This window comes from Anolis sagrei, chromosome 5, assembly GCF_037176765.1.
Source record: "Anolis sagrei isolate rAnoSag1 chromosome 5, rAnoSag1.mat, whole genome shotgun sequence".
Classification (NCBI taxonomy): Eukaryota; Metazoa; Chordata; class Lepidosauria; order Squamata; family Dactyloidae; genus Anolis; species Anolis sagrei.
In genome coordinates this window covers 148,731,286-148,746,893 of record NC_090025.1, presented here as the reverse complement: position 1 = coordinate 148,746,893, position 15,608 = coordinate 148,731,286, and the positions used below count along the sequence as shown (strand labels likewise).

The 15,608-nt window shown below is 36.9% G+C and overlaps 1 protein-coding gene across 1 annotated transcript in view; it reads right to left on the bottom strand.

Annotated features, from left to right (window-relative positions):
* The window catches only part of OTOGL (otogelin like), a 95,648-nt gene that overhangs the window by 4,447 nt on the left and 75,593 nt on the right, over positions 1-15,608 (bottom strand). The window contains exons 43-52 of the mRNA XM_067468495.1: positions 15,227-15,331; positions 15,008-15,115; positions 10,962-11,063; positions 10,060-10,164; positions 9,902-9,942; positions 9,360-9,423; positions 8,604-8,782; positions 7,481-7,585; positions 6,563-6,682; positions 5,045-5,090 (exon numbers count right to left, since the gene is read on the bottom strand). Of these exons, the coding sequence (XP_067324596.1) occupies positions 5,045-5,090; positions 6,563-6,682; positions 7,481-7,585; positions 8,604-8,782; positions 9,360-9,423; positions 9,902-9,942; positions 10,060-10,164; positions 10,962-11,063; positions 15,008-15,115; positions 15,227-15,331 (975 nt within the window). The remainder of the gene's footprint in view (positions 1-5,044; positions 5,091-6,562; positions 6,683-7,480; positions 7,586-8,603; positions 8,783-9,359; positions 9,424-9,901; positions 9,943-10,059; positions 10,165-10,961; positions 11,064-15,007; positions 15,116-15,226; positions 15,332-15,608) is intronic.

Here is a 15,608-nt window from a genome sequence, read left to right as displayed (position 1 = left end):
GTATAAACTACAACTTGGTGGTGGCTCTCACAAGTGATCTTTTCAACCAAGGATAAGTACTTAATGAATTTTGTCCACATGACAACCTTTTTACCTAATGAATCAAGAAAGGCACATTGTTTCTCTACAGAGATCACATTTGCGGCAATTGAGTCATTTACGTTATTTAAGTCAGATGATTGTTCTTTCATGCCATCCACAATTGTAACAAATTGAAAATGTGTCTGTCTTAAGATCAATGTGGATATGTTCAGAATGCAAAAGCCTTTCAGTTGTCTATGATAAAATCTGAAAGGAAAGTCTTTTTTGTGAGTGTTTTTAGACATTTCACTGGACACAACAGTGTCAACATAAGTGTACTGGCTTTAGGCTAGTGACTAATTTGACAATAAATATAATTCCTGCTTCTTATATATTTCCATGGGAAAAGAATGGTGAATCATGCATATAAATCATCATATACAGCAATCACATGAGCATTTTTCAGATGCTCTGTAATTGTACAGAAAACAAACGCGTGGAGATCAAGGGTTAGAGCCTGCCCCTTCTACTCTCCTCATGTGAAGGGAAGAGCCTCCTCTAAAGATGATGACTGCCCATATGGTTCTGAATAGTAGTAAAACCAACTTTCCTGCAATTGTGGGAAGAATCTCCACAGATAGAGCAGGTTCTCCTATTCAAAGATTAACTCTGTTTGTGGAGTATGATGGAAAGAATGGAGTTTCCACACTCCTCCTTTTCAGATGTTTATTATATAATGGAACACCCAATTAAAGCTAGTAACCACCCAAGCCAATAATTGATGCTGGAAGATCCATATCACATGACTATTTTTGTCCATACCACTATTGTATCTTGCCTCCATCATACCATAATACTAACCAGTCAAAGTAGCCTGTCTTCCTCAAAAATTTTACTTATTGCCTTCCATAATAACTATTTGCTGGGGTTAGGGGCACAGAATGCTTGTGAAGGTGAAAAACTGTGAACTAAATGCTTGTGAAGGTGTAAAACTGTGAACTATAGTAAAGCTTTACTATATTTTTGCCCAAAATAACACTTCTCTGGGAATTTCTAGATGCTCCTGCACAACTCTATTGTCAGCTTCTACTGGAAGCTGATCATAGCATTACACTCGAGGACTTAGAGATTCCTAGAGGGTGTTCTCTCTAGGAATATCTGTTTTTCCAGCATGACTCCATGGTCAACTTCTTGTAAATTAATCAAATCCATGAATAAACCACCATAAACCAGCAAATGTGGAAGGTCAACTGTACTATGAACTGTCTTATGAAAGTGGAAAGAAATAAAATATACATACATGCATACATACGGGATGGGCAACTTGTGACCATCCAAGTGCTGGATGGCAAAACTCATAAGTCTTTGAAAACTACCAGTGAAAGTTAACATGAACAACCATCCAACAGCATCTGGTCACACAATGCTCATCTCATGCCTTTCAAGTGCAAAATGGTGTGCAATCAATTCAACTTCAACCAACTGTTCTTGATGTGTTCAGTGACAGAGAGTAACTTGAAGGCTATTATTTCCCATCATAGCCTCTTCTAACTGACACTGAGTCATGCTTAAATATGGACATTTCTATAAACATTAATAACATCATAATAATTCATTCAAATGAAAGAAAATACATTATTAAAAATAATAATACCTGGTTCACAATTAATACTACCAGTAGAGACTACGGGGCTAATGGCAAATGGTAATACACCCCGTCCAGAACCTGGCAGAATTATTGGGAACATAAGTTTCTTGTAATATAAAAAACATTTTTGCATAAACAATATGGCATTAATTCTTACACTGCCAACTGCAATTTTTCTTTTTGCAAAAGGTAACATGTCTTCCTATTTTTTTTCTAAATTACTGATGAACCTATACTTTAATGCTTGTGAGGACATCAGAACTGCAGTGTTTACAAAAGAAAAATTCTACAGAATGTTATGATTCTGGCAAGGTAAGAATTAAATGTATGAACTCACTCAAGCATGCATTGAATCATTTTCCTTTAAAAGTTTAAGATTAATGGCTCCCATTAAAACCCAAAGAGTTGCAAGCTATACTTGTAGATGACTTTCCATCTGCTTTACAATAAATGCACATGCTTTTCTTTCTTAAAAAATACTATTAGCATTTTTAAAAGCATTTGTGTTACACATTTTTTCTTAGAAGTCATCTCAAGCAAACAATTCTGAAGTATAACACTGCCTTTCCTAAGGCCACACAGCACTGTAAACAATGCAGTTAACACTGAAGGTTTTAGAAGTGTGAATCATATAACTAAATAGATAATGCATGTATTATATAATAGGGAGATTAAACCTGGCCTATCTACTTAAGGAAATAATTATCCTCATGCTCAACATTTTCCAGTTAAAAGTATCCCTAATTTTTAATTATGATACAGTTTGTGTCTCTTTTCCCCTCATTAGGGTGTTTGGGTTTTTCCTCTCTCCATATTTTGGAGTACCTGCATTTGTAAATTGTTATAATGAGATGTCTTGAGGATAGGACCCAGGTCTAAACTGAAAATTAATCAATCTTTCATATACACCTTGCACACATAGCCTGTGTTTGTATACACTGAACCATCAGAAAGCAAATATTTCACTATCTTAGGCACCCGTGTGGACCATTATGGATTTGGAAGTCTTTCAGATTTCAGAATTCCAGCTAAGGGATGCTCAATCTGTATTTCATATATAAGTAAGATAGCAACTTAGATAGCAGATAGGTATTGTTCTTTGAGTGAAAATCCACTCAGAGTCCTACTGGAAAAAAGGAGTAGAAAGGCCGTTTTTATTGTATTTTTTCCTTTAAAGCACCCTGAATCTTTCACAAAGGCTTCTTTGGGCACTAAAAACACTGAGGAAAGCTCTAGAGAAGAGAGAATGGATAAAAATTAATTTGCCTCCAAATCCTGGTCCCATCTAGACAGGCTCAAAACATGGGATCTGTCTCAGTTTTTCCAGAGGTGTCCAAATGACACCTCTGGTAAAAGCGAATTAATGCAGTGTAAAGCAAGGTTTCCTTGGTTTATTATATATATATTAATTAAATACCTCATTAGATCCAGGCCTTCCTAAAAGGCCCAGATCCAATGAGGTATTGTGTCCAATGAGGTAAATGGGGACTGACTTCTAGGGTCGCATTCCAGGAATCAGTACAAACAGCCATCTCACACTTTTGGACTCCTGGAGAAAATGACACATCGCCAGGTGGTGGGGGAGAGATTTCCCCACTCCCCTCTCCTGGTGCATCATTTTCTCATAGCAGGAGGACTGTAGGGAGAGACCTGTGCTGCCAGCAGGCTTTTTGGGGCCCAAAGGTTTTAAGTTTTGGGGCCCAAATAGGGGGCTTTGGGATGGTTTCATGCTATCCTGATTTCAAGCAGGATAGCATGTAGCCACTCTTGAAGGAAAGTCTAGTGCTTTGGTTGGGGGATAGAGACTAGAACCCTCACTGAAGCAGGTTACTTTAACCTATTTTGGTGCGGGATTTAGCCATGTGTGGAAGTGTCCCCAGAAAGTCCTTGCTGAGTGTCAGTAATTCTGTTAACAATCCACAATTTCATGTTCTATCACATGTAGCTTTAGTGTTAGAACACAGTATATAATTATATATACTGTGCAGGAGAATCTGAATAACTGATGCTATTGCCTATTGGGGGTGTGCCCTCATCAATGAAAGTTTTTGTACAGGTACATCAGCAAGCAAGATCAAAATATATGTTGCTTATTAACAGATTTAGAGGACACAACATGTATAGATTTTCTGGAATAGACTGGGATGCAGCATATAGAGCACATATGTATGTTTGTATTCTGGAAAGAGGACTTAGGAAGCAAATAATCCACACAAGAGGAATTCTAAACTGAAAAGAAATAACATGCTGGTAGTTCCCAACAGGATTTGAAAAAATTAAAGACATAAGTTTGCTATGACACTATCAAATATGTGCTGTGTGAAGCTGAATACATTTTGATTAGATTTTCTAACCTGCAGTATTGAAGGAACTTGAATAAAAAGTATAAACAAACTTCCTTTGAAAAATACATTCCCCCTCAAACATGTTAGAAACTACCAGTTTTTTTCAGTTTCTTTTTTCTTGCCTTTTTATTTTCTTTTGCTTTTTCCTTTCATCTATATTTGATACATCACAGTTTTGTGCTTTTTAGATCCCCCCAGTTGGTTGATTTTCAAATAAAATGTCCAGATTTTTTGTGACTTCTAAAAAAATTTCAATTGTTGAATACCCTTCTCTACACTGAGAATTGTAATGTATGACATAGATAAGTTTTGAGAATTTTACTGAACAGTTAATGAAACTATAATATGCCTTATAATCATGTGTAAATTAGTATCTACTCACGCATTTACACTATCAAAATTCTTAAAATGCAATTCTTAAAATCCAACATTGTCCCTTAGAAAGTAGTTGCTCACTGAAATCTCTTTGCATATTTTGACTAAACTGGAGGGGAAAAACACTTATTCATATTGAGTCTATATGCATGTAAGTAAGTCAGCACCGTATGCTAGGACTTACCGTTAGTCCTAGTATAAGGTGCTAGCTCACTTTTGAGAATTGAAATACTCTCTGCCATGTAATAAATAAAGTTATGACCATCTTAAAATAATTTCTTCCCGTACATAACACACATCAAATGTCCTTGTTTAAACTTTTCTTTTGAACAGATGTGTGTATCTCATTTTTGGTAATAATATATATAATTTTGGGGGGAGGTTAAATCTATTTAAGTTACACATATATTATATTTGGAGAGATCAGTTATACTCCAGAAGGAAAGGTTGAAACAATCCAAAATCACCATGTGAGCAGCCAAATGAAGCAAGGTTTATCAATGACATTTGTTAAAAACTATATTTAACATGATTTGGGGGCAGCATGCTTTTTTTCCCAAATGTCCGTATTAGAAGAGTTAAGAATATGGAGCTATCCAAAATCAAGAGCAAGACTAGCAAACAACTAGAACTGAATGCAGCTTTCTTCACTTACAGGTCTTGCAGCAGCCATCATTAAATGTCTGTATTGTGCCTCCATTCTAGAAAAAATTAAAGAAAATATTTCAAAAAAGACTGTGTCCAAAGAAACATTTTGATAAATTTATATAGTAGATGTAAAGAAAGAGGAAGGCAGCCAGATTGAAAGTTAATGCACATATTTCCTTAAGTTAACTATATTAATAGTTTACATTATAAGGAAATTCAGCTTTACAACAACTGTTAACATATAAAAGCATTGTTTTCTTGTCATAAATCATCAGTGGAAATCTTGGTGCTTAATATAAGCTACAAAATTAGCCTTAGGTGTTATAGTTTGCTAAAAATTGCAAATTGCATGTTTGCAATTGCACAAAACAAACTGTTTGTGAACCTCATCAAATGCAATGTTTACTGGAAAATGTTGCACCAACAGTGTGATGGTAACAGCAGTGTGAACCTCTTCTATCTACCCTCATGTTGAGCTTTCTGATTGAATTAATATACTGTAAATATCTAGTTGGTCTAATTTTTTTAATTCAGGCTTTTGGTATGTGTTTAAAGTGAACTGATTCTTTTTGTGGCTAATCTTGATAAATTAGGACCAATTCACATTGAATGAAAGAAGTAGGGTAACATTTCAGAAGTTATTTGGTTTGTGGCATGGAGGCTATTGTTTTACAAGCACTTGTAAAAGACACTTGCAGAATTATTCACATGAATCTTTGGATCTGAGTTTTTAATAAGTCCAGAATAAACTCTAAATACTTTGCAGGAATTTTATCTACAGACCTAATAATACCTGTTGGTCTACTAACATCCTTGGGTTGTATTCAGTTATACATCTAACATAGCCTGAATTATGTAATGTTTACTCAATTTTAAGGGCATTTGCCTCAGCATAGACACTCAACAAATAAATTAAAAGAATGTTATTAATTGAGACCTTTGCTGATTACATACAATCCTGAACATCCTGATTACATACAATCTTACCCAATTATATGTTCTAGTAATCATTATTCCAAGGGCAGAAGCAGATTTATGAATAATTAATTTATGTAAATAGGTCTATTCTCTCTGAAAATGCAGTGGAATAGTCTATAACATAATCAAGGTTACTTTCTGTGCAACAATAAATTTTGTGGGCTCTAGATAAAGACATTTGCTTCCATATAGGTATGCTTAAGATAAAAGACCTACTCAGACAAATTAAGTAGTATTAGTTATCAATGTTTAATGAAATATTCAGCAGTGTTATTTATGGCATAATTCATATTGGACTAAATCCAATATTTGTCTCAATTAGAGTATGTATAACTAGTGAAATAAATGAAACTGTCAGTCTCCACATATGCAGGCTCCATTGATTTCAATCTGTTTAATTGAGATTGACATGGGATTTAGCCTAATGAAAATAATGGAAATTGTTGCATATAATTATACTATATTGCACAAACAAAATTAAAATCATAAATAAAAATGTATTTTCAATTATTGTTCCCATTTTATATGATACATCATGAGTACAAACCTTTGTACACTCAGTCTCATTAAAAGGTGGGCAAATGATGCTGGATCCAAGTACTATTGCTCCTATAGCAGTCTTTGTACACTCATATATAATACAATTTGAGACCCATGTGCTTCCGTCCTAAAAAGTTAAAGGAAAAAGATTATTCTTCCAGAACAGTCGTCCAGAAGATAAAAAAAATACTATTACTGTGCAAGTTCTGATAAAGTAGACTTAGTCTGTGAAAGCTTATACTACCTACTTCTTTCTCTCAGCTAGTCACAAGGGTGCTACAAGATCCCTTTGCAAAGTAAGAATAGTTTCTATAATACAGACTTCTCCAAACCGGGGCAGCTGCCCAGTTTAAAGATTCCCACTTTTATAGTTCATAGAATCTGGGTGGCACCCAATTGGAGAAAAACAATTTAGATCTTGGCTTATTGCTCCCCTATAAAGCAGGATCCAAATATTAGGAACAAACCCAGGTTAGTTTAGCCAATCATATTAGCAGGAAAAGTCAAGCAACATTGCTCAGCGCAATAAGCTACATTTCTTCACATTTCTTGTTCCATTGGCAATGTGGCCAATTTTAGACTCAGGGATTGCCTGATTCTAACTTCAGAAGAGAGACAGGCATTGGAAATGAAACAGATTAATCTAAGAAGTATTGTATTTCTTGTTTTGGTCTGTTTGGTATGACATTTATCACCTAAGAGTGCATTCAGGTAGCAGATCTTAATATTTACTGATCTGTAACAACCATCCTTTGAATACAAGTATACGGACTATATTCCAAATGACTTGGAATCAAATATAGTTTGAATTAGGTATAGAAATATAATGTATAAAACAAGTTTGATATTTAAAGACATACAGATTAAGAATTACATAATCACTACATCCATTGACTTTTTTTTAGATTTTTGTAGATAGACTTACTTCATAAACAACTAGAGTTCCATTGTCAAAATCGAAGAGGCATGATACATTTATGCAAGAACCACAACAAGAGTGCTGGCTAAGAGAAGGAATGTATACTTGATGCTGTTAAAACAGAGAAAAAAGTGTTTTTTAATATCCATCTATACTATTGTTTTCAAATACATATAGCTAATTTTAAACAAATTATTTTTATCAAAATTTAAGAGCTGAGATGGTAACTATATTGTTTTCCATGAATATTGTTTGAGAATTACCACTCTCCAACATTAGTACCTAAAGGGTTATAAATCAATTTTTGGTGAACTTTAGATTCAGTTTGGTTATTTGGGGTGTTGATTCAGAAAACTGCACTGGATAGACCAAATCAGCTCTAGTTTTTGATACAGAACATATGCCATCCAGTAGTCACCATCTGCTGACCCACAGAAAAGCATATTTAATAAGCCTCAGCACTATAAGAGGGCTTTGTGAAACCAGTTGCTCTCATTGCAATGCTGTAGTAACAGTGAAGCCACAGACCATATTTTAATTCTTGCAGACCACAGGTGGTCCATTGACCACAGGTTGGGAACTACTGTGCTAGAAGAATTAAGACAAGGACTTTTGTATTCACGTTATGTATTCATTGGATTGGTTTAAAACTTGGTAAAATTGTAGTTTACTTACACAACAGTGTGAGCAGCAGGGCTCGTTCTACCTCTGCGGTGGCTGCATGGAGTTGCCTGTACTAATATTGCTATTAGTACAGGGAGAAGGCAGAAAGCTTGTTTTCTGCTGCCCTAGAGACTAGGACGTGGAGCAATGGCTTCAAACTACAGGAAAGGAGATTCCACCTGAACACGATGAAGAACTTTCTGACTGTGAGAGCTGTTCAGCAATGGAACTCTCTGCCTGTGGTGGAGGCTCCTTCTATGGAGGCTTTTAAACAGAGGCTGGGTGGCCATCTGCTGGGGGTGCTTTGAACACGATTGTCCTGCTTCTTGGCAGGGGGTTGGACTGGATGGCTCATGAGGTCTCTTCCAACTCTATGATTCTATGATTCTATCCTTTTTAAATAGATTTCAAAGACAGCTGCAGTTTACTAAAAATAATTTCACTCCTATACATTAGCAAAACTTACATCTTCACATTTCTGGGAGCAGTTTATTACTATCAGGTCCATAGCATGAAATCCTGTGCTGGGATCTTTCTCCTGTGAACATTTTGCTGTGTAACAAAGATCTCCATCCAAATATTGAATCATGGCTTGACCAGGGCTCAAAATGGTTATTTCTTGGAATACACAGACATTGTCCTTTTCTAATGTAAAAAATAGACTTTTGTCAAAATACGTTACTCATTTAAATCTGTAGAAACATACTGTACTAAAAAGGAACTGTGATTTATAAGTTACTTTTTCATAACACTACTACCACATAAATACATTATTCTCTCTCACATACATAATGTGCAATTATGCATAAATCTCACTGCATTGTATTATATATAAACACCACTAAAATGTGCATGACTCTAGAGAATAAATTTTAAGTATATATATGTATTTTCCACTCAGTACAGGAGTAGGTGGATTTTCTCATTTAACATGACTAATATTATAACACTATCCTGAATTTATTTACTTTCTAATGAATATCACATTTTTCCCCCAGTGGGGTATATGTGGAACAGCATTTGTTAATCACTCGGATAACATAACGTGTTTAAAAAACAGAAGATACAACTGATTTGACATATTTGTATTCTAGATCTTTGTTGTCTTCTCATTTAAATGCCATTTTTAAAGTTTATAAAGAACATAAGAGATTGTTTTAAAGCAGAAAGAAAGAATTAATCAAACTAAATATGAATTATATGAAAGTAATATATTATTTACCACAAATGTACTGAGGGCATCCACACATGCCAGAAACATTAGAATCTTTTTTCTGAATTTCTCCCTGCAACATTTAAAAATATTTTAGCATTATGTACGTCCAATCCTATATAAGCACAAAACTGTAATTTCACCCAAAAGAAAAATGCTTAACCAACTCCAAAGGCATATACTAGCACAAATGAAAGTGGCTCCTGGGGTTTTGGGGGTGAATGAGCAGGGAAGATCTTCCCAACACACACATTTGCTGATGTAAGTGGTTTCATCAACAGATATCCCCTGATGGATCTTGGTCAAGATAAGCAAACTACAGTAAAACAAATCCAGATTCCTTCCACACACAATTTTGCTTTTTGTATGCATTACAGGTTGTGCATGCATTTGTTTATATATCCTATCTAGATTTGAGCGAGTGCACAATAACTTATTCTGTGTAATCTGGTGACACAATCACATATTCAGAATTAAATACAGCCTCAAAAAAGCTGCAAAATAAAAGGTAAGGATATAATTCAGTAATAACCAAACCAAACATTTCTTACCACTTTGCAAGCTGGTACAGTAGCATTTTCACAATCACAATCTTCATAAAGAAAGGAGCACAGGAGGGAGAAAAACCAGTAGATCAATATAATCATACAAGATTAAAAATATGTCATAAATGGTTAATTCAAGTAATTAGGAGAGAAACAAATGGTACCACAAGTCCAGTCTGGGCAACACTGTCCAGGTACTCTTTTCTTCACTAACTTCATATCAGCAGAACAATTCAGAAGAGGTACGCGACAGAGAGCTTCATCACAGACTACAGAAAGAAAAATTGAGTAGTTAGAGATTATTCTCATAATTTCAAATGGAAAATTAATTTAATATCCAATTTTCTGCTATGTTTTGCTATTCTAGTTGCACTAACTAAACTAAATGAGCTATTTTAACTACACCTAAAAGATTTAATATCCCTGGTGGAATTTTTTTGTCTTTTTATATGAAAAAACCCCTTTCTCAGTCATAACAGAAATTACTGTTAAAATATCCCTTCACACACAGATTCATGCTGTGTAACATAAGAGACAGTTGCTTCAGCTGAAAAACTTTTGCTGATGTGGATATTATCGTATTTTGGTTGTTCTTCAGACACTGTGTGTTAGGGTGATAATAGAAATGCAGAACATACATTTATGGACAAGTTCAATAGTAATGATGGCTGTTGTGGGAGGAACAAGACAGAAAGAAAGATGGTGCCTTTAGGCTATTCAGACACACAGTCTGGCCATAAAGGTCTTTTCCTAGACATGCTGTTCCATGCATCTGAGGAAACACATTTAATCTACAAAAACTTATGCTACCAACTTTATTCTCTTTAAGGTGCTACAAGACTCTTTTGCAAACTGATATACCAGACTAGAATGACTATGCCTTTGAATTCTTCCCAAAATTTCATTCTTTATACATGCTACAAAGAAAAGCAGCCAAGTACCATAGGAGCTGGTATCATTCACTGAATGCTATCTTTCCCCTGTCACCCTCCCCCCCAAAAAAGAACAACAGCAATCTTCATCAAATTTAAGGCATAGATTAGAATTTAAACAAAGCAAACCATACCACAGTGGTAGTGAGGGCAACAATAGTGCGTAGTGCTACGATCTACAGTGATAATTTCTCCTTCATTACATAGTGGGATAGGTTCAATGCAGGATTCACAAACTACAAGAGAAGATAATTTGAACGTCAGTTTGAAAATATATAACATTTGTTTCTCGAGAGTTCTATAATGTCTCAGTTTATCTTCTCGAGTGGTCACCAACAACTACAAATTGACTTCCTTTTTACTGAATACTTTGAATAGATTTTGTAGGTACATAAGCGTTATACTAACATTTAATTATATGTCTTTTATTAATTTATTAAAATTTCATTTATTACTCTGCCCTATCCTGAAAGCTATTTTTAAATTTGCAATTACATTTATACCTGTCCATCCATAGTCATTTTCCTGACTTTCCAATGTGCAGTATCTGAACAAAAGTAATGTATGGTTGCTTACCTGTAACTGAGTTTCTTTGAGTAGTCATCTGTGAAATCCATACATATGGTAGTTGCCTATGCAATAAGCCTTGGAAGCTTCTGGAAAGCTTTAGCCCTTTAAGGCTATGGCCCTGCCCACCCCCTCCATCATGCATATAACCGGTGGAAGGGGTTGTAGCCAAAGTTCCTTTGCTGCCTATAGCAGCCAAGAATGAAAGTATGACTGGAAGTGGGAAGGACAGGTGGGGCTGTGCGAATTTCACAGGTGATCACTCAAAGAAACATGGTTACAGGTAAGCAACCATACATTCTTCATCGTGGTCTCTGTGAAAATTGCACATATAGTAGGTAAGCAAGCTACTGACCTTGCATGGCAGACATCATGCCACTGATGACAGGAGGACTACTTTCCAAAAGGTCATATCCTTCCTGGATGCCACATCCATCTTGCAATGGGACATGAACGTAAGTGGCGTCACCCAGATGGCTGCTCTGCAAACCTCATGAATGGGAACCCCTCTCAGGAAGGCTGTTGGTGTCACCACTGACCTTGTAGAGTGCCCTTTGAGCTGTGTCAATGGATCCCAGACTGCCAGCTGATATGCTAACCAGATTGTGGAGACTATTGATAAAGAGAATCTCTGTCATGAGATCGGCAGTCACAACTTATCCTTCCTATATTTCAAAAATAGTCTAGAAGTTTTCCTGTAATCCTTTGTGCAATGAACATAAAAAGCCAGAGCCCTTTGTACATCAAGGAGGTGCAGGGACTACCAAGGTGAGGATGGGTTTTGGAAAAATGCAGGTAAGACTATTTCCTGCAATAAATGAAATTAGAAAGCTATTTTTTGTAAGAAAAGAAGTGTCAATTTTGAGGATCAACTTATCTTTATGAAACTGGGTATATGGCTCATCTACTCGCAATGCACATAACTCACTGGATTTTTGGGCTGGTGCAATGGTAACTAAAAATGCTGTTGTCCAGGGTAAGTAAGACAGAGAGAGAGATGCCAAAGGTTCAAATAAAGGTCTAGTGAAGGCTGACAAGTTTAAGCTCCAAGCCATGACTAGTGGGGAGACTAGAGGGCAAAAATTCATATCCCTGTAAGAACAATGTTACCAGCGGTCTGCAAACCAAGAGGCTGATCCAGCTTTTTTCCTGTAAGAGGACATTGCAGCTACATAACACTTCAGTGTTGACAGCGACAACCCTGCAGCTGACAATGATACCAGGAAGTCTTAGATAAGAGAATTTGGGGCAGTGAATCCATGCCTGTCGACTTCATGAAGGTAAGAAATGAGTTTCACTTCCCCTTGTATGAGCACTTTGTAGAGTGGCTTCAAGTATGGCCTTTACATGTTCTGAAAGAGCATTGTCTGTATTCTCCATGCCATTAGGTGGAGTGATGGACATCAGGTGGAAGACTTGCACCTGCTAGGCTGACAGTAAATTGGGCCTGAGAAAGAGTTGGGCATATTTCCCCTTGAGGAGACACAGGAGAAGTGCAAACTAAAGCTGTCTGGGCCACCATGGGGTTATTATGATGCAATCGGTGGCATCAGCATGTACCTTGGATACCACTCACATGAGGAGAGGAATAGGAGGAAACATGTAGAGGAGAACTTAGCACCAGGTGAAATGAAACATGTCTCCTAGGTATTCCGGATTGAGAGATGGAGGTGGGTGCAATACCTTGGACATTTTGGCATCTGTGGTGATGCAAAAAGGTTGATCTCCGAGTTGTCCCATCTGTAAAACAAATGATAAGCCTCCTGAGGATGGAGGAACCAGTTGTGAGAATTGTACGATACCCTGCTCAAGTGATCGGCTACTATGTTCTCATCCCCCGATAGATGGAATGCCTTGGGATATATTCCTCAGAGAAGGCACCAGTCCGAAATGCGAAGCACCAGTCTCAGAAGTAGTTGAGTGTGTTACTCCCTGTTTGTTCACATACCAAACGGATGTTGTGTATCTGCAAATACTTGATCCACTTGGTCTGTGAGCAAGGGTGCGAACACTCCAAGGGCCCCCTCAATTGCTAAGAGCTCCAACCAATTTATATGGTGGTGTGCCTCCTCCAGTGACCATGTTCCCTGAACTGTTAAGGCATCCAAATGTGCTCCCCACCCCCACATGGATGTTTTTGTGGTGAGCATCACCAAGGTCTCTGGCACCTGAAAGGTAAGACCAGCACACACATTTGCGCTTTTTGTCCACCACCATAGTGAACTGCACACTGGATGGTAAGTCGAGTCTGAGTGGCATCCTAACAAGAGTAGAACACTGCCAGGAACCACTGCTGCAGTGGGCAGAGGTGCAATCATGCCATTGGCATTACCGCTGTAGTTGACACCATATGCCCCAAAAGTGACTGCACCACTTTGGCCCACACCCATCACTTTCATATGGCATGGAGCACTACTGATAATAGGGCCCTGAAGAAGTCCTCTGGCAGATAGGCCTTGTGTTCCACTGAGCCCAGTAGTGCCCCTTTGTGTGGGGCAGAGGCAGGATTTCTCCATATTGATGATATGCCCTAAATCCTGTAGTAAGGATAGAGCAAGATGAATGTGGGATTCCAATTGCCACCAGCACCAATCATTAATATAGGGATACACCATAACCCCCTTTAAGTGGAGGTAAGCTGCTGCCGCCACCATGCATTTTGTGAATACCTGTTATGCCATCGTGATTCCAAATGGTAATGCTCAAAAACAAAATGCTGCCCCAACTATCACAAATGAAAGAAACTGATGTTGCCCTTGCCTAATTGCAATATGAAAATAAGCATCCTTTAGATCAATAGTAGCAAACCATACCCCTTCCTTTAGAAGGGGAAGGATCGTGGAGAATATCACTATATAAAAGCACTGAGGTCTAATGTACACATTCAAGCCTCTTAAGTCTAGGATCAGCCTCTGGCCTCTGTCCTTCTTTAAAAATATCATGAAAAATAAGAGTATGGAACCTCAACCAGCTACAATGGTGCTGTTGCCTTTTTCTGGAGTAATGTGATGACCTCCTTCCACAACACCAAAGACCAGGGTGCAGAATAAAGACGAACAACCTCCAGCAGTTTGCAAAATTTGATAGCGTATTCTCTCTCTATTATCTGCAACATTCATATGTCTATAGTGATAGCATACCACTTAGACAGGAACATTGTGAACTGTGCTGCGAACACCGGAGAGGAGGGATTCAGGGTGTGGGTAGCAGTAGCCTTTGGGGGGGGGCATGCAATCTGTTGTGCAAGGGAAGTTGTATGAGTGAAAGTAGTGTCCACCCTTTACCTGGGAGGAAGAATTCCATGGGTGCTGCAAATGACCGATAAACCAAATCCAGTGTTAGTACCACACAGAGTTGCTCCATTGAAACTGATGAACCTTACATAAATCCCATTTATTTCACAATTAGAACTGTTTAAATGGCTGAATTGTCCAAGACAGACAGAAGAAAACAAATATGTGAACATTATTCAAAGCACCTCCATTCCACCATCTTAAATCAAGGATATTTTGTAATCCAGTTTACATAGTAAAGTCTACATTTCCTTTATTCACTGATATTTTACCATTCTTTGCTTATTCAGAAAACTGTCACAAAAGGAAAGACATCTTACCACACAAATAAGAGAAACAGCAAGGATCTTCCTGTTTTGCTTCAACAATAAACTGATCTTCTCTGCATTCAGGACGGGAAGCATTTGGGCATGCTGATGGGTCACAGTCTGAACAAAAAAAAACCCCTTGTAAAATACAGTTAATTAATTTGTGCTCAAAAGCATTCTGCATGTTTAGATAAAATATTTCTCAAATAATACTTTCAATTTATTACTTACCACATCTGTACTGAGGACAACAGTAATATGGTCTGTACACAGCTATCAGTTTTTCTGTACTTTTACACTTTGGTATGATAGAGTCACACAAGGTCATGTTGCATTCTAAAAAATAAAAAACAAAGACGATCTTTAAGCACAATCATATTCAACACTCTTCTGTAAATGAAAATGTTTCAAAGGAAAATGAAAAAAAATACTATAGATTTTATGCACTTCGGGATGTATTCAATCTTGTTATATATTGAAGCAATTTGTGTTAACACAAAATGTAGGACATGAACAAATTGTGGTGACATCATTTCAAATTGCCAGCTAATATTATGAAGAACTACTTAAAATATTACAGATCACATTGCAATGGAACCAACAAAAACAACTT